Source organism: Lepidochelys kempii, chromosome 11 (genome assembly GCF_965140265.1).
Source record: "Lepidochelys kempii isolate rLepKem1 chromosome 11, rLepKem1.hap2, whole genome shotgun sequence".
Lineage (NCBI taxonomy): Eukaryota > Metazoa > Chordata > Testudines > Cheloniidae > Lepidochelys > Lepidochelys kempii.
This window is the reverse complement of record NC_133266.1, coordinates 65759484-65779362: the sequence shown is the minus strand read 5'-3', so window position 1 is coordinate 65779362 and position 19879 is coordinate 65759484. Positions and strand designations below refer to the sequence as shown.

Here is a 19879-nt window from a genome sequence, read left to right as displayed (position 1 = left end):
TAAATTTTGCATTTTTGGAATTTAATGAGAAATAACAAGTGTACATGTTCGAATATAAATACAGTCTCGTGGCCATTTTGAAGCATTTATTAGAATACCAAAAAGTATCAGTGCACATGTAACCCACACACCTTCTGGGTGTGGTGTTCTGTCCCATCTTGTGGCACCGAGACCACTTAAAGAGAGAGAGGGAGATTGAGTCTGCTCTACAGCCTTAGCTAACGGCCAGTTGCCTTTTAGCTCATGCCGCAGAGGCTCACTCACTGAGCTCCGGAGGTCCCCGGTTCGATCCCACCCGCTGATGACCGGGGTCTATCAGCGTTACACACATGCAGGACTAACTACTACCATTGTTGCTAGACTATGAGAGGAAATATATCCTAATCATAGGGTGACCGGGTGTCCGGATTTCGATGGGAACACCTGGTCAAAAAGGGAACCTGGCGACTCCAGTCAGCCCCTCCAACCAGGCCATTAAAAGTCCAGTCAGTGGTGCTGTGGGGCTAAGGCAGGCTAGTCCTTACCTGTCCTGGCACCGTGCTGTACCCCAGAAGCGGCCAGCAGGTCCGGCGCCTAGGTTGGGGAGCCACGGGCCTCCATGTGCTGCCACTGCCCCGAATACTGACTCTGCCCTCCCAGCCAATGAGAGCTGGGGGTGGTGGTGCCTGCGGGCAAGAGCAGCATTCGGAGCCTCCTGGGACCCCTGCCTAGCTGCTGGACCTGCTGGCTGCTTCCGGGGCACAGTGCGGTACCAGGACAGGTAGGGACTAGCCTGCCTTAGCCCCGCTGAGCCACTGACTGGGAGCCGCCTGAGGTGAGCCCCAGCCTTGAGCCCCCCCCTAAACCCAGAGCCCCCTCTGGCACCCCAAGCCCCTCTTCCCAGCTCAGAGCCTTCATCCCCCCTGCGACCCAACCCCTGCCTCAACCCACAGCCACCTCCCGCACTCCGAATCTCTCAGCCCCTCTCCCCAGCCTGGACTCCCTTCCTGCACCCCAAACCCCTCATCCCCAGCCCCACCCCAGAGCCCGCACCCCTGCCCCAGCCCAGTGAAAGTGAGTGAGGTGGGCGAGAAAAAGCCACTGAGGGAGGGGGAATGTTGGGAGTGGGGCCTCGGGGCAGGGGCGGGGCTAATGTGTTCAGTTTTGTGTGATTAGAAAGTTGGAACCCTATCTAATCATTTATAGAATCACACACATGATATAGTACCTTAGATATAGATATATGAACGTGCTATTAAAAGGAAAACACATCAAGGCTAGACTGATGGACCCTTCATGCATTGTAATATAGATGCCAAATATAGTATAATAAAATTTAAATGGTCAAATTAAGGATTAATCTTGCAAACTCTTGTTGAACAGAACTCCCATTGAAATCTATGTGAGCTCTGCATGTGGGTGGCTTGCAGGACTGTTACATACAGAAGGGTATCCATTGACAAAGATCATGCACGCTGCTTCAGCTGTGTTCTCACCTCAGTTGTTTCCTGCCAAATTTAAGGCTCAACCTCCAATGCACCAGCCCTTCTGCCCTGACTCATGTGAGCAGTCCTCTTGGTTTCAGTGGGACTGCTCATGGGATGAATTTGCAGGACTGGCCTGTACAGGACCAGTTCTGCAGAGTGCCAAGTTACTACTGAGATGTGCTGAGCTCCTTGAACTCTCATTAGCATCTAAGGGAACTGACAATGATTATAACTTCACAGGATCAGTCCCCAGAAAAGCAAAAAATGAAGTCATAAAGGCCGGGAAAGCACAACTTCTGAAACAAGGAAGTCTGTAGAGGACTTCAGCACCAGCACAGAGATGAAATCCTAATTATTCTGGTCTGAATTCTTCCTGGAGCCCGAGGAAGCTGAAGTTATCCTAGATAATTCTACAGCTGGGACTGAAGAGTCCGTGTTCACCACCAGTAAGCTAAACTTCATTAAATCTGCACTGTGATTCTTAATCTCTTGGATAACGGTTCTCAAGGGGACTCCAATAACCACGAAGGCTAGCATTCCAAAAACCAATCAAAGGAAACAGAATTGTGCCTTACAGCAGCAAAGACAGACACACGCTTAAAGGGGTTGCCTGTTCTTTAAAGTGAGAAAATGAAGAACTTTGAGTGCAAGAGTCAGTGCTCTGATGCATGGTCAGTTGGGGTCCCCTAGGGAAAGGGTGACTGACATGGAGTCCTTCCTCCGTTGTCTTTTGTGCCTGACACTAAGAAAGGGCAGTGGCCTAGACACTGAAGCTGAGTGAAATCATAGGCTCTATAAACCTAACCTGAGGATGGACCAAATGCTCAATGTAATTAGTGTTTATATTTTATATTACACTGATAGGGTGCTTTAATGCTGGACCTCAACTCAAGTGCATGAACTGCATCACTTTAGCTAAAACACTCTACTCTGTCCCCAATTCTTACCTCTTTCTTAGGCTCCATAACCTTCCAGAGCTGGTTTTATAATTGGGAGAAGCAACTTTTGAATCCTCCAGTCAGGGTTTCCCCAGATTCTGTAAAGGTTAGGGGATTCCCTAACTTGTATGGATCATTATGGGACCCATTTAATCAATCACTGGAATGCAGCCATTTCTGTAGTGGAACATAGCAGCTAAGTAATAGTGCACAGTGGCTTCACAAAAACAGCTCAGTGCAGGAAGAGAGGAAGAATACTGTACCCGAATAAAAAAGTGCCATACAACTGGTTGGTTGAAAAATGTACACCTCCAAAAGTTCCTGTTCAGTTCTTTATTCATGGCATGTGATTGGTCACCTGAATCACTTGCTGTTCTTTCTGTACCTTGATTGGATGACTGAAACATTCTAGAAAGCAGAATAATGACTGATTGCTCTATTGATTCACAAATACCCAGGCTCACATACCTGTGGGCATGCTAACAAACAACAACTATTCCCAATTTTTGTGTGTGAACAAACACTTTTCCATGCATGTGTACATAGTTGTGCATAACTGTAAATAAAGAGTGGTGTGAATTTGATTGAACTGAGCTATCAATTGCAATCCTAATGTGTTTCCAGTAATCCAGGATTTACAGTATTTACTCAGCTCTACGCACAAGCTGTGAGGTGGAGGTGGAATCTCTGAATAATTATGCTTGAGTTCTGCCTTTTCTGTGAAAAGTTGTAGAGGTTGGAGGGTGAAGGTAATGCAGAAGCTACTATAGCACAGTTGAATTTAGTTTACCTGTCCACTTTTGTTAGGAGTGAATTGCATATTTTGGACACAGAGATTAAGCGATGAGGAAAAAAAATCCTATCCAACAATTCTTGTTGCAGTGTCATGTGATGTTTCCATTCAGGTCAAGTTGGAGTGTTGTCTCCTGGGACCTATATTCTCCATTATGCACACCTCCCTATTAAAATTGTGGTTGTCCATTGATTGAATTGGGTCATACCACCATATTTTACTCATCCTGGTCTCCAAGTTGTATGACACTTTCTGCCATATAAAGTGTTGCTTAATACTGTCTTAATTGACTTAATACGCCAGTAAAATATTGGGTGGAGAAAAGGATTGGCCTAATTATGCACTCTGAAAACCACAGTCTGACCAAATTTAAATTACTGTGGTTCTCGTGAAGTAGGTGTTTCCATGATAGACTGGCCTGCTGGCATATGATAGCCTACAACTGAGTGTGCTACATGCGTAACTTTTGAGGAAAGCACATTTTCAGTTTTAATAATGTCATTTGCACAAAATGAAACATGGAGTCAACTGCATGCAATGTGGTATAGCGAAGCCCATGTACTGTATCCTAACTCAGTTTATTGGACCTAGCATGTACTCTTTATGTATGCAGAGGGGAGCTGCTTAAGTTGAAGCCAATGGTCTTAGTCACAAATCAGCCCATCAGTGCACACTATCGGTACGACTCTGGTTTTCTTTCTGTGAAGCAAAAATTACTCTTTCCAAAGAAAATGGAAAATATGACAAGAATATAAATGAACTGTTCTTTGACTTGATGAACCTGCTTCACCTGTGAGTCAAATCTAGTGGATTTAGCTGCCTTTCCATCACTGAAAAATCAATCCACCTTATCCAGGAGCTAACTTGGCATATTTTATAAGACGCATTAATCATTTAAACAACCGGCCTGGAAACAAAGTCATTGTGCAAGTTCTTACCAGTAACTTTCCCTTTCTTCTTTTTGTGGTGGAAGAGAAAAATCTCAGCGTAAAGATATCAAGTATGCTGTAGTGCCCAATGGCCACCTCTACTGTATGTAAATAAAAGCACCTATATTTTACTACAGTGCTAATTGGTACCTCATCATTACTTATTTATTCCCAGGCAAAACCTATATTGATATGGAGTTAAAATTGTGAGTGCACATCAGTCACTTCTGGTGAAAACAAGACAGGGATGTCTTAATTTTCACCAATCAAGCATTCAAAATTCAAAATAAAGGAAGTGTAGTTTAGAAATGAATAGTTACGCCACCCAGACAGTCTTAAACCTGTCATTTGGTGACACCATGCAATAATTGTACAATTATAATTAATATATATTAGTGTCTGTGGTCCCAAATTAGACTGATTTTTAAAGACCTATTATTCTTCCTGCCCCTCCACATATTTTACAAAGTGAAATTACCCATCATACTATTAAAGTGAAACATAAAATTATCACATTAAGAGACAGTTAGGACATATTTTTACCAATTAATTGATCTTCCCACAGTGTTTGTTCATCCCATTGGCATTTGGCTTCCATTTCAGTAAAAACTTTTCTCATAATCAAAACAAGTACAACCCTCTCTAAACATTGGCACCTTGTGTTAAACATTTTTTATTTGTTTTGAGGACAGCTTGATTAATAGTTTATTTTAAGAAGGGGAAGAATTTATTTCCAGAGTGATGCTAGGGATCAATTTTGTAAGGTGCTGAGAACTATGGCACTGATCCAGTAAAGCTTTTAAGCACATCTGTAATTCTAAAGCTTTTAAGCACATCTGTAATTCTAAGCGTGCGAGTACTTTAACTGAAGTCAGTTTCCCCCTCTGTAAAATGGGGGTAGTGATACTGTCCTTCTTTGTAAAGTGTTTGAGATCTACGAATAAAAAGTGCTATATAAAAGAGCTGAGTATTATTAAAAAGAAAAGGAGTACTTGTGGCACCTTAGAGACTAACCAATTTATTTGAGCATAAGCTTCCGTGAGCTACAGCTCACTTCATCGGATGCATACCGTGGAAACTTCAGAAGACATTATGTACACAGAGACCATGAAACAATACCTCCTCCTACCCCACTCTCCTGCTGGTAATAGCTTATCTAAAGTGATCACTCTCCTTACAATGTGTATGATAATCAAGTTGGGCCATTTCCAGTGCTGGAAGTGAGCTGTAGCTCACGGAAGCTTATGCTCAAATAAATTGGTTAGTCTCTAAGGTGCCACAAGTACTCCTTTTCTTTTTGCGAATACAGACTAACACAGCTGTTACTCTGAAACCCGAGTATTATTGTTGCTCAGGTACTTAAAGTTATGCACATACTTAAGTACCTTGCTGAATCAGTGCCTAAAATGGGCATGAATGTGGTCAAAGGGAATTGCGATTTTGGATACAAATACATGTTTGTCAATAGTGGATGTGTGTACACTGGGAAACATTATTGTGTTTAAACGTTAGTTTTAATTGCTGAGTTAGTTAATTCAATGCTGACCATGACTTTGTGGTCAGTGTAGACAAGAGTAAGTTTTGGTTTAAAACCTGCTGGAACCCAGGTTTAAGCATGACTAGATGACATAATGTTGAACATGGTTGGTCCTTGTCTACACTGAATACAGAGTTGTGGCCAACATTATGTCAGCTAACTTGATTGTTTTTTAAAAAGTGTTTAAATATGATAAAATTTTCTAATACAGACAAGTTTCCCCACTGAGTTCAGTCACTCTTTACTTACAAGCCAAAATAGATAAGGAGTGGTGGAGAAGAAATCACTATTCTCTGAACTAAGAAGATGGTTAATGTTCCCTGAATGAACACAAAGCAAGGCCCATTTTATATATGCAAGCAGTGTTAGCCTATTTCTTCTCCCACTTCAATGGACTTCAGAAGAGCAAAATTATGTTAGCTAACAAGGAGTGCTTTCGGAAATCCCACTTGTAGAACTTACTGAGGATGGGTGAAGAGAAGAGAGAGATGCTATTAAAACACATTTGAAAACAATTTACATGCCATTCTGACTTTATAGGGAATATCATATTTTGGTTACAGAGTACCTAAGCGTATGTTCCAGGAGTGTCAGGTCTCTAATAGTAAAGCATTATGGTCGTGCGAATTCTCTTCGGAGGGGGATATGCCATATGCAAATTTTGTGAATTGTCTGTCAGGAAATGGTAGCCTCTAGTTAAAGAACTCCTTACCAGAAAAACAGCAAGAAGCTACTGCTTACAAGCATTCAAGGTGATAATGAATCCTACATGGATATATTAAAATATTTTTTTAAAAAAAACCCTATAGCACTGTAAAAACTAGGCTTCAAAGCTCAATTTATTTACATTTTATAGTACGTGGTTTAATATTGAAGATGGGCTGGGGAGAGAACACCTGTTCTTTCTCCATGGACCAACATTTTGTCTTTTTCTCCGAGTTGAGAGTATGAAATCACTAACTACTATGCATAATTAGGCTGTGTTATCTGGTTTTTGCAGCGTTGTAGATGTTTTGGAGCTGTTGGAATGATGTTATGTGCCCCCTATTGAGCGCCCTTATACATCTTGGAATACTAACTTTGAACTTTCTTATCAATTTTGGTGTGCAGGAATGGCTATTAAATGCTTCTAAATATGAAGACACTGTACACATTTAAAAGAAAATAGCTATTTCTCCAAAGGGAATACTAGGATCCTGCTTTCAGTATTCAGCCACATGTCTACAGCTTCCAGTTTAGAAGTCAGAAAATTTCTTATAGAGTATTTTTCTAATAATTAAAAGCTGGATTGGCATCTCGCAATCTGCCCCCAAGTAAGGGTGTAGTGTGCAGTTGTGCTGTCTGAGGAGTAGAGCAGGGACTGAATGGTGATTCAGGGCACTACATGTGCCTTAGAATGACAAGAGATAGCCAGTGAAGAATTCCCTTTGCAGAATTCTCCACCCCAATGTAACCAAAGGATTTTCTGTGGCCAGGTTCAGTACGGAGCTTACACCAGTGACAGAAGTTAGAGTAGGCTCGGAGCCGTTCTAATTTCCACCAGACCCAGGCAGGATCAGAGAGCCAGCAACCAGCTTCCTGCAGCTGTCACTCTCTACTGCGTCTTAGCATAGCTGGGACATAGCAGAGAATTGGGACCCCAGTGTTTTTGAAAATGATTTATGAAAATCTCCACTTTGGTGAGGAAACTTGCTTTGATGTCTCACAGTTGACATTATTACGCTTAATTTTCATGGAGTTCATTTTAAGCCTGCAGTAAAAGTGGCGGGAGGAGGCAACGGCTGGTGATTGCATTCACAAACAGATTCGTTTGTAACAATAATGTAAGTGGATTAAGCGCTCTGAATGCCACTAGAGATTAGGGGGTTTGTGTCCAGTCGCACATCAAGCTGAGGCCATGGGTAGGTGGCTGTGGCATAAGCAGAAAGACCCAGATTAAAAAATATAATGGGAAAAAGTTTCATGCCTGCGATTACACTCTGATCAACACCACCTTGCACGGATCAGTGTTAAGTCCACTTTCATTAAGGAGCCTTATTAATGACATGGAAGGAAAGGGTAAACAGCATATTAATGACATTTGCAGATGATATTAAATGTGAGGTGTTGCAAACACCAGAGACAGTAGAGAAATAACACAAAGGGGCTCAGTGAGCTTAGAAATATAGACAGGAAATGAAATGAGTCTTAACGACAGCCAAAAGAGCAAGTTAAGAAACAGAAGCGTTAAAAAAAAAAGCGAGAGAGAGGAGTGATGCTTGCAAAAAAATTAGTGCCTAAAAATGATCAAGGGATGATAGTGAACAGCAGTGAAATGTGAGGTTTCAGTGCAGTTATGGTGTCAAAAAAGTGATGGGGTCAAAGGCTTGTCATTTAAAACTACACAGGAGAAAGCATTTAACTCTGGGGAGGAACTCAGCATTGGCAGGAAGATGAACAGGATGATCTAATATCTCTTTCCCTCTGTAATGTTTGCAAGATTGTATGACTTTGAAGACATGATGGTGGAGCTATAAATGAAGTACTATTACAATGAAAGAAATGTTTACTATTCCGTTCCAAAGCAAAACCTACCACAGTTTTATTGCTTAAGTCTTACTGGTTAACACTTAGCAATACTTGTTTCAAGTCCCACATGATCTCTACTATGCCACTTTTGGGGGCATAATAATGAGTAGAGTGTTTACACTCAGCTCCTGAAGTTTTGAATAACACATGCAAATTTCTGCGGTCTTGAGACTCTATTTGGATTACCTACAAATATTTGGATACCTAAGTGATGTGTTAAGCGCCTAAGGATTAGTCACTTTCCTATGGGTAAGCATGATAATGAACATTTAAACATGGGAGCTTTATTACCCAGATCTGGTCATTTAATTTGGCAGATTTAAATTTATGCTGTGTGAATTTGATACAGTGCTTCTGACTGATCAGATCTGTCTGATTTCAGACTGGTCAGAGGAAGCAAATGGAAGAATCTATTGGGATTTTCAGCAGGTTACTCAATGTAAAACTCCTCTGTTTTCGACAAGCAGTACAGCATGATATTAATAGGCCATATGCGTTCTTTCAGTGTTACCTGTGTATGGTGCAGGTGTGCTCTTGTAGAGAAAGGTCATCTTCATAAAAAATATTTTATCATTGTCCAAGTGACAGCTTCAACTAGTGTCGCTTTTTCAGAACCTCCTTTGGGAGAGCCTTTGTTTTGTTATTTGTATGAGAAATATTAAGATCTACATGTCTTTTTAATGAGAGTTTCTACCTACTGAAATAATACAATACTATAGTAAGAGCAGAGGTAATGGATGAGGAGCAACAACACCTCACAGCTTGATTTCTAGCTATTAAATTAGACTTTTCTGAAAACATGTATTTATAAAACTAGAGAGACAAGATGAGTGAGGTAATATCTGTTATTGGACCAACTTCTGTTGGTGAGAGAGACAAGCTTTCACCACGTGGAGCTGCTCTTCAGGTCTGGGAAAGGTGTGTGTGTGTGTGTGTGTAATATAGGGACCACTTCACCCCGGACTGAAAAGCAGCCATGTCTGTGGGGAACTGAGATGTCATTGCATAACAACATTAGCAATGTTATACAGCTGATTTGTATCCATTTGAAAATAAAGGAGACATTTAGGCAGGCAGAATGTAATATCAAGTTGTGTGAAACTTTCATAATGACACGTAAAACCAAACAAAATGATTTCATGTTTTCTTAAACACCTGGAACTTTCACCAGGTCACAACATTGCTCTCTCTAACCTCTCGGTGTCTGAATTTCCGCTTGTTGATGATCACATGGTCTCTTTCAGCATTGTCCATCAGTTCTTTCTCTCTCACCCTGTCACTTAGCCTTTCTGTGATGTCCCATCCGTTGCATTGATGACTTCTTATCTGCTTTCAGTTCTGTCCTCCTCTTTCTTTTCTTCCATTGATATGATTTTTGATTCTCTTCATCCCTCCCTCCCTCTCCTTCACCCGTTTCTCTTTTGTCCCCACTCCATTCGGAAAGTCTGCCCAGCCAATCCCCAACCCTGCCTCACACCGCAACATCTGCTTCCGTTCCCACTCTCACAATGCAGTCTCTCTCTTTGATGGACATCATATCACCCAGGCTGACTTCCTCCACTGCAAATTCATTCTCTCTTCCTTTAGATCTTCTGTCTTCCTAGGTAAACAACTTTACTTCTCCAACTAGATTGAATCCCGTGTCCTCAATCCCAGTCACCTTTTGCCACCTTTGACTCACTCCTCAAACTCTTCTGCCTCCACTTCTCTCTCCACACAGGATCTCACCAATTTCTTCAAAGAGATGATTGACAACCTTCCCTCTCCCCTCCTACAACTCTTCCCTCCTTCTCTTCTGCCACAGACTCAGAACTGTCTTGTCTGCTCTCCTACTCTAATCACTCTACATGAGCCAATGACCTCCATCCCAACTCCTGATCTTCCTTATGCCCACCCTCATCCCCTCCCTTACACTTCTCCTTAACCCTTTGCTCTCCTCTGGCTCTTTTTCCTCAAAATATGGATATGCTTTAATCTCTCCCATTTTAAAATAACCCATCCTTGACCCCACTTGCCTTTCCAAATATTGCCCTTTCTCCCTTTCATTTCTAAGCTCATTGAATGCACTGTTTATTGTTACTGTCTGGAGCTCCACTCCTCAGATTCCATCCTAGACCCTCTTCAATCCAGCTTCTACCCCTTGTACTCCACAGAAACCACTCTCCCCAAAGTTAACAATTGTTTCTTCCTAGAGGAAGCTCAGCACCATGCTCATCCTCCTTGACCTATCAGCTGCCTTTGGCTCAGTTGACTGTGGTCTTTGTGAAATCTTGTCCTTGCTTGGCTTCCAGGACTCTGTGTTTTTACCTCTCTAATATCTTCTTCAATGTGTTTTTGGAGAACCCCCATCATCTCCCCTCCAGCATTCTGAGGGAATTCCACAGGGTTCTGTCTTTGGTCTCTTCTCTTCTCTCTCTCTACACCTTATATCTAGGTAAGCTCATCCACAAACACAAATTCATCTACCATCTCTATGCTAAGAACTGAGATCTACCTCTCTACAGAGGTCTCCTTCTGTCCAAATTCAAGTATTGGCCTGTCTCTGACATTTCCTCATGGATGCCTACCCATCAGCTCAAACTTAAAATGCCTAAAGCAGAGCTTACTCTTCCCTCCAAGTCCTTCCCACAACCTCCTTTCTAGATCATGTGGACAGCACCACCATCCCGCCTGTCACTCAGGCTCATATTCTTGGTGTCATCTTTAGATTCAGATCTCTGTCAAGGTCCTCACATACAGGCAATATCTTAGTCTTTCAGATTCTTTCTACATAACATCTCTAAGACATACCTTTCATCTCCATCTACTCAGCTAAAACTCTCATCCAGGCTTGCATCTCACATCTTGACTACTGCAACACCTTTTTCTCTGGCCTTGACAAATGCAATTTTATCCTGCTCATATGCATTCAGAATGCCCCTGCAAAGATCATTTTACTTGCCCATCACTTGTACCACATCACCCCTCTCTTCGCATCCCTCCACCCACTCCCCCTTCTTTATTGCATCAAACATGCACTACTTGTCTTACTTGAAAAGGTCTTTCCAGCCTATCCCTACCCTACCTATCTTCTCTCATTCACTATGGAGATGTCCACTCCCACCTCCAATTGCCCACTTGTTTTCAAACAGGAACCTTTGGGCTTTCTCTCAGACCACCCCTCAGGCTTTGGAGAAGCTTCTCATGAACATCCGGAAAGCTGCCTTGTAAACCTCCTTCAAATCCCCCTTTTACCATGGTGCCTACAAAAAGCTGACAACAGTTAGGCTTTCGGTATGCTGAGACCACAACCTGCCATGTTGAACAATATTGGCTCATTGTTTCTTGTACTCATCATTTGTCTATCTCTTGTCTTTTGTTTTACACTTTTAGCGATTTGGGGCAGGTCCCATCTTTTGTTCTATGTTTGTACAGTGCCTAGCACAGTGGGGTCCTGGTCTATGACAAGGGTTCAAAGGTGCTAGGGTAATACTAAGTGTGATGGGGTATGTAAAACTTACTCTACTACAGCCACTAAGGGGTTCCAGCACAGAGTAGCTACCTCTCCAGCTGTGGCTATTTGTTTGACCAGCAAGAGTTGGGGTGAGAAAAGATAGGGGTTGCTGAAGAAGCTGAGAACTACCCTGCATCAGCAGCATACTTACAGAAAGCTGCCCAAGATGTAGGATCAGAAGCCCTGGTTGGACTGTAGTGAGACTGCTGAGGTGTGGGGAGTAGAAGCCGTAAAGGGTTACCCCTTCACCTATGCTCCTTGAGCAGAAAGAGAACTTAACTCTTTGCTGCCAGGTCCAGGAGGAATACGACATAGGGATTTGAGATTAGCTGGAGTTGAACTAAGAGGCTAGGGCAACAGGGTCGTAAAAGTCTGGTGTACTCCCAAGGAATTCATGGCCAGATGAAAGGGACGAACTCCCCCCTCAGAAGTTCGGAAACCTTTGTGCAGCTGGGGCTGAGTTGTGGGTGCCAGGGAGGGATTTGTAGTTTTTTTGTGCAAGCCATGCGTAATTTGGCAGTGTCACATGGTTTCAACCTTAAACAAGACCTAACTTGGCAGCCTTTGTCTGTCATTTGAGTTTTGGCATTTGTTTGAACCCAAATATCATAGCAAAACTTAGGGGGTACAATCACATGCAAAGTCAAGCCAAACAGAAGTCCACTGAACACTTATCAAATAAAACTGCTGAACTGTGCATAGCTCTGATATTTACCTAAGGTGAAATTTATATGGACACTGGGAGCTAACATCCTAACTCTTGTAAAAACATCAGGGCTTCAGGTTTACATCTCCATTGAAACATGGCACCTCCAACAGTACAGTATCTTAAGCACTCTCTCTGAAGAGCCCCATGTAGCAATGTCTCTGGAATTATGTGATTCTTTCAGAACCAGCCTTGATTAACTTATGATCACAGCCCAAAGTGGTATCAGTTAATCTTTCATAATTTCAGTGTTATTTTTTATCTCAATATGCAAAAATAAGAGTTAATCCAGTTGGATTTAAAAAGGAAGACATCAGATTAGTTAACTTCCTTGCAGAACAAGCTTCTGGTACATGTATCCTCATTTTGCCATTGCAGGTTTGCATTTGCCATCAAAGTGCATGTTGTATTTCCTTGTCCACGACTTCACAAGAATGCATTAAAAATAATATCCTAGATGTGAAAATGGAAAGCAATGCCACACTTAATGAGCTTTCCTTGACTTATCATCTGACATGACTGCATTTTGAGAGCTATACGCTTCATAAGTTTCCCAGGTGGTTTATTTCATGCATGCAGCTGTTCTTTGCTCTGTTTCCCTGCCTTGCATTAAAGTCTTTGATTCTGATTGGTAGAACCCCCCTGATTGCTGCAGGCGTGATTGGTGGACTCTTTATCATCGTCATTGTGGGCCTGACATTTGCCGTTTATGTTCGGCGGAAAAGCATCAAAAAGAAGAGGGCCTTGCGGAGGTTCCTGGAGACTGAGGTGAGGATATTTTCTGTTGTACCATTCAGAAAAGCTGAACATTTGGAAAGATGCAGGGTACTACTCTACTTTTTACACAGAATATATTAGGATTCTATTCCAACCCCCCCTGAGTCCTTGGAAATACTTCCATAGACTGGACTTATTGGATAGTGTGAATGAAGCTATTCTAGGACATTAGTTTTCTATTGATACATCCAGAGGTGCTGACTTTCTGATTTCCTGGGAATGCTCGACCCCGCCCCACCTACAACCCAGGCCCACCCTCACTCCACCCTTTCCAGCAAGGCCTGCCTCTTCCTGCCCCTCCTCTTCCTTCCCCTGCTCCACCCCCGCCCTCCCTCTTCCTACCCCATTCCACCCCTCCTCCAAGCATGCCCTGCCTTCACACTGCCTCTTCCTGCCCCCGCTCCTTCCCCTCTCCCCAGCGCCTCCTGCCCTCCACTGAACAGCTGATGCTCAGCATGTGGGAGAGGGAGGAGCTGATTGGCAGGGCCCATCGGTGAGTGCGGAGCACCCACTGTTTTTTCCTTGAGTGCTCTGGGGCTGGAGCACTCACGGAGTCAGCAACTATGGATACATTAGTTCATATATTTTAATGACAAGAAGGGAGCATTATGATCATCTTGTCTCACATACATGTCCCTATCCTGTTCCCAACAGAAATTAGGCCCTAATTTATCTAATTACTTAATTGTATATTCAAAGCCCATTGAAGTCAGTGATAAGACTCCAGTTGTCTTCGCTGGACTTTGGATCAGGCCCTTGCTGAAAACGAATGGTGTTAAGCACATGCTTATGTGCCGGAACTTTCATTTATTACATGTTTGTACAGTGAGTAAGGCAATGTGGTAGTGAGTAAGTTTGTACAGTGAGTAAGACAACCTTTTTGAGGCCTGTAGGCACTATCCCAATATAAATAATAACAAAATTGCTTACTGCTAAAACTTCCATTGATTCAGGTGGGAACTGGACTAGGCCCATGGTCCCATTGGCTAAAAAATGAGATGGAGCCTTAGAACAAACTATTTGGGCCCAACGTACCCTGCCTAACATCCTGGCTTCACTATTGGGTGGGGAAAAAACAGTCTCAGTGCTCTTCAAAAGCTTTATTTTTGGTTGGAAATGCATATTTGATCATCATTAAAATTTAATCTTAAATTTTCAGCTACAAATGAAGGTCGACACAGGATCTCCTAAACCCTACATGTCTGACACACTTTCAGAGATGTATAATACAGACAGATCCATCTAAAGGGAAAAAAAGTTTAGGAAAACCAATAGTCATTGATCTGCTGATTCCATTGTGTTATGATTGGTGTCTTTAAGGTCTTGCTCCTGCTCCCATTGAATTCAATGGTGCGAGATTGATCCCAAATGACTTCCAGAGCAATATTGTGTTTTCATTAATCTTCTTCCTGAATGGCTGCAATTTTGGGTTGTTTCTAATTTTTATTAATAATAATCAGTCATCCAGGAATATCAGTAGATGGAATTGATACTATCCTGAATATATAATTGTTTAAGGTAAAGTTTGTAACCAAACGTTGGTTAAAGATAAATTATTGCAAAGAGCTTTAGGGAATGACAGCTATTTTATGTGGACACTGAATTTCCATTAACAGCTCTCTGATTCTCTGCTTGGGCTAGCACAGGTGAGGGTGGGTGAGGGGTTACTCTAACCTGTGCCAGATGGCAACCATCCCCAAAGGACTGTCCAGTGGCTGAGCACTTGTGACAGTTGCCATCCTGGTTGAGACACTGTTGAGTGAGCCAAGGACATCCACATCTAAAAGTATGAGTTACTATAGCTTGAGCTAAAGAGCCAGGCTTTTTAGCTGAGGTCTGTAACAGATCCATAACCTCTGCAGATCAACACACAGAGATCAATGGGTTACACCTCCACTCTTGTTATATCTCCTTCTTGCTGCTCTCCACCCCAGCGTGCCCCAGTGCTGGTTGGCTGTTGGGGATGGTGGTTGGAGCAACGTACATCAACTCTTCATCTTCTGGGGATGGCCTTAGACTGGGAGAATCCCTGGCATGGGTGAAACCCCAGATTCCATCTCCTTTGCACAGCCAGGGCAGCACAAAGGGGAATAGGAATTATTTGGGGGCAAGTTCTGTGGGAATCTATGAAGTGAACCAAGATTGTGGCCCTGTGTGTGTCCACCTCCCATATCTGTATATATTTTTTTGCTTTTTTTTTACATTTGACCTACATCTTCCACCGTAACAAGTACTGAAAAGTAAACTATATTGGGGGCCAGAGGGAGGCAACCTTTGAAAATATTGCTGTCAGACTCTCCGTACTCACTTGACTTGTTGCTCTTTGTTTTTGTTATATATTTTCTTTAAGTACTTTTTTAAAGTAATTTCCAGCTACTGGAATTTCTACTTGCACGAAAGCAGTTTGTTCAGCTAACAAAGTAGTCCATGATGCTCATAGAAGCATGATAATAGTGCTCAAACTGAAGAGCACAATGCACTTAGCCTTGTAAACAGACACTTTGAAATACTGCAGTGGTTTCAAACCAATTTGAGTAGGAGTAGCCCTTAATTATTTTCCTTCTCCTGAGAGAGGACAGGCTATTTGTCAGTGTTTAGAGTATTGTCCTTTTCATTTATTTTTCATTTATTTTTAAAGAAACATTGTTTTTCAGTCAAAGGCAGTATGTTGCTGAGATTGGCTGGCTTTTTGACTGAGCATACCTCTGTACTTCATTCACAAACTTTGTTGGATTGTAATTCACAAAGTACCAGTGCTTGCAATAAATTAGCTGTAGCTGTAAATTCTTGTTTTACTGCAGATGTTTTCTGCTTCTGAAAAAGCTGCCCTCCTTTAAGGCACAACTAAAGCATAGAGCAATGAACCTTACTCCCCAAAAAGAGGATAAGAATTTGATGAACCAATAAGTCACAATTATTCAAAAGCAAAACAGCCACTTTAAAGGGGCACTAAAATTACCAAAAATAGAATATGGTGCACTGATAATAAATGCTGTGTTTCCATCATATAGAAAACATTTATCTTGCTGCAATTAGCAAAAGTCATTGGGGACATATTGTGACACTGGTTCAGTTTCCAGTTCATAATTGCATCATGCAGCGCCTAGTGGAAACTGTATACTCCACTAGGATCCTTCAGTTGGTTTCTGTTGGTTTTTTACTGGCCTTGACCGGTTTCACTTGGAGAATCGATCGCCCTGGCACCAGTAGACCACTAGATCCATTGCTTTACTGTAATAACTAGTTAGCCAACTGGAATGAGTAGGAACCAGATGAAAATTTTCAACAGGAATTCTCACGAGGTCTTCCTGTGTCCGGTGTATAATCTTGATGAATTTTGATTTGCAGTTGGTGGAGCCCTTGACTCCAAGTGGCACAGCACCCAACCAAGCACAGCTTCGTATCCTGAAGGAAACTGAGCTAAAGCGAGTCAAGGTCCTTGGCTCTGGGGCCTTTGGAACTGTGTATAAGGCAAGTATCTTCACTGAATAGCGTCGAGTGGCCTTATTTCTGTTTTGAACCCTATGGATCACTGAAAGTGTTACATCGCAGTGTGGGACCCAGCCCTTGTCTATATAAGAGATGGGTCTGAATCATAACCTGAGGTCCACATGCCACAGCCTTTCAGGGGAGTTCATCTGTAGGTATGATGATGCATCCTGAGTACATATCTAGTTTCAACTGCTGATTTCAGCTTCCCTTGGTATAGGCACAAGGGTTTCTGCATGCAGAGAAAAATTATGCCTCACACAAACATACAGACCTGAAGAATGTACAGGATAAATAGTCTTGACGTTAAAGAACAGGAATGGGATTTTGTGGGTCTATTTATAGCTCAATAACTGATGTAGTATGCACATTGTGCAAGCCAGTTAATCTCTGTACCTCATTTGACCGAGCTGTAAAAAGGGTATAGTAATAATTATCTCCCTTATACAATAATAGAAACATAATTAGCTAAGCTTTGGTCCTTTTCCCATTAAAAACAGTGGCAAATCTCCCTTAACGTTTATTAAGCACTTTGGATTCCACAGTTTAACGATCATAGTTAAAGTGCTTAGAAGCACTAAGTAGAGTTGGTTGAAAAAGAAGTGGGGAAAAATCACATCTTCAACATTTTGTAATTAAACTTGTGATGAAATTTCAAAATTCCAAGAAACCTGACCAGCACCTTATAATTAAGGCTAAGATTTTATCTCGGTTATTTTTAGTAAAAGTCACGGGCAATAAACAAAAATTCACGGAGCCCGTGACCTGTCCATTACTTTACTAAAAATAACCAGGGGGCAGGGCTAGGTAGGGAGGAGAATCCCCACCCCCAGTCTCCTGTAACACCGCCATCAATGGCAGTTTGCTCCAGAGGCCTGGCAAGGAGACAGAGACTCTGCTTCTGGGAGTGCCAACCCTCCTCTGCCCAGCTGTTCCAGATCAGTCAATAACTGCCCCCTCACCCACCCAACAGGGACGGAGGGAGCGCATAACTAGGGGAGCAGAGCCCAATACAGGCTCCTTGTGGAAGTGGGGCAGAGACACGCAGGCAGGAGCAACAGAGGTCAGAGCCAGGTGTCTGCAGCTATGGGACAGAAAGGAACATGGGCAATGTGGCAAACAATGCCTTACACTGGGTAGCTGCGATAGGAAATGGGACCCAGGGTGCTAGAGCCGAAAAGGAACCCAGACAAGCTCTCTGCTGCTGGTACCCATTCACTGTAAGTTGAGCCCTACCCAAATTGCCATTCCTAACTACACCACTGCTTGGAAGCAAGGCCGAGCAAAGGAACATGGATAGTTCTGTGTGTTATGGACATGCTGACATTACTGGGCAGAAATGGAGTTTTCATGTCAAGAAGGTTCATTTACACTAAAACTTTTCCATTCTGCAGTTTTGTCTTTGAATTTCCAATAGGGAGGATATATCCAGCGGGGGGTCCTGCAGGGGTCTGTCCTGGGTCTGGTCCTATTCAATATTTTCATTAATGAGTTGGATAATGGCTTGGAGAATGTGTTTATAAAATTTGCGGATGACACCAAGCTGGGAAGGGTTGCAAGCACTTTGGAGGACAGGATTAGCTTTCAAAACAACCTTGACAAATTAGAGAATTCAACAAGATGAAATTCACTAAAGACAAGAGCAAAGTACTGCATTTAGGAAGGAAAACTCAAATGCGCTACTATAAAATGGGGAATAACTGGCTAGGCAGTAATATTTCTGAAGAGGGTCTTGGAGTTATAATGGACTACAAATTGGCTATAAGCCAACATATGCAGGTGCGAAAAAGGCTAATATCATTCTGGGGTGTATTAATAGGACTGTCTTATGTAAGACATGGGAGGTAATTGTCCCACTGTACTTGGCATTGGTGAGGCCTCAGCTGGAGTACTCCATCCAGTTCTGGGCACCACACTTTAAGAAAGATGTGGATAAATTGGAGAGAGTCCAGAGGAGAGCAACAAAAATGATAAAGTTTAGAAAACCTGCCCTATGATGAAAGGTTAAAAAACACTGGGCCTGTTTAGTCCCGAGAAAAAAAGACTGAGGGGGAAACTGAGAAGAGTCTTCAAATATGTTAAGGGTTGTTATAAAGAGGACAGTTTGTTCTCCATGGCCAGTGAAGGTAGGACAAGTAATAATCAGCTAAATCTGCAGCAAGGGAGATTTAAGTTAGATATTAGGAGAAACTTTTGTAACTCTAAAGGTAGTTAAGCTCTGGAATAAGCTTTGAAGGGAGTGGGATGGAATCCCCATCACTGGAGGTTTTTAAGAACAAGTTGGACAAACACCTGTCAGGGATGGTCTAGGTTTACTTAGTCCTACCTCAGTGCAGGGGGCTGAACTGAGGTCCCTTCCAGCCCTACATTTCTATGATTCAGTGTACTTACTGTGTGTGTTTTGAGTTCTGATATTCCTTGCTGAACTGGATGTTGTATCATGAAAAGAGATATAGCCACGGAGAAAGATTTAACAATTGGTGTGGAGTTAATTTTTGTATCTTTCTTCCCTAGGGTATTTGGGTTCCCGAAGGAGAAACAGTCAAGATTCCTGTGGCTATTAAAATCCTTAATGAGACGACTGGTCCCAAGGCAAATGTGGAGTTTATGGATGTAAGTAAGAGGTGTACAACCTCTCTGACTCTGCCTATATATAATATGCTAGCGCTGACAGTGGGAAAAAATCAGTCTGTAATCTCCACAAACTGTAAAGGTAATTTTCTGCCTATTTTTTTATTTCTTTCTATTTCAGTATTAAGTGGATGCCGGTCTAAGGGCTCTAGGTGCCCTAAAACTTAATTAAGCCTGTGTCTGTGCTATGATCCCCCGGCACATGTACACACATTTGTGCTTGCTGGTATCTACCTAGCATGTGTATAAATAGCAGTGTATCATGGTAGCATGGGCAGCAGCAAGTATAAAGCCTCCTAAAAGCAGCGGGCAGGTACTGGGCAGAGCTCGGCCATGCCTCTGCTGCCAGTACCCATGTTACCATGGCTATTTATACTTGTGCTAGCTAGCTGAGAGCTAGCATGAGTATACGCATACAAGCTGGGGAATCCACTCCTAGTGTAGACGTAGCCTGATGCTACAACACACTACCCCCAGTAGCAACATAGTCAGGTCTAGTGTACAACCCTTGGCTCTCCCGCACCTCCCCACTGTCATTTTGGAAACTTATCC

General features: G+C 42.5%; 1 protein-coding gene across 5 annotated transcripts in view; it reads left to right on the top strand.

The window, feature by feature from the left end:
• ERBB4 (erb-b2 receptor tyrosine kinase 4) overlaps positions 1–19879 on the top strand; it is a 972415-nt gene that overhangs the window by 788468 nt on the left and 164068 nt on the right. For all 5 annotated transcript variants that reach the window (XM_073306719.1, XM_073306718.1, XM_073306716.1 and 2 more), the window contains 3 exons: positions 13066–13198; positions 16556–16678; positions 19211–19309. In XM_073306719.1, the coding sequence (XP_073162820.1) occupies positions 13066–13198; positions 16556–16678; positions 19211–19309 (355 nt within the window). The remainder of the gene's footprint in view (positions 1–13065; positions 13199–16555; positions 16679–19210; positions 19310–19879) is intronic.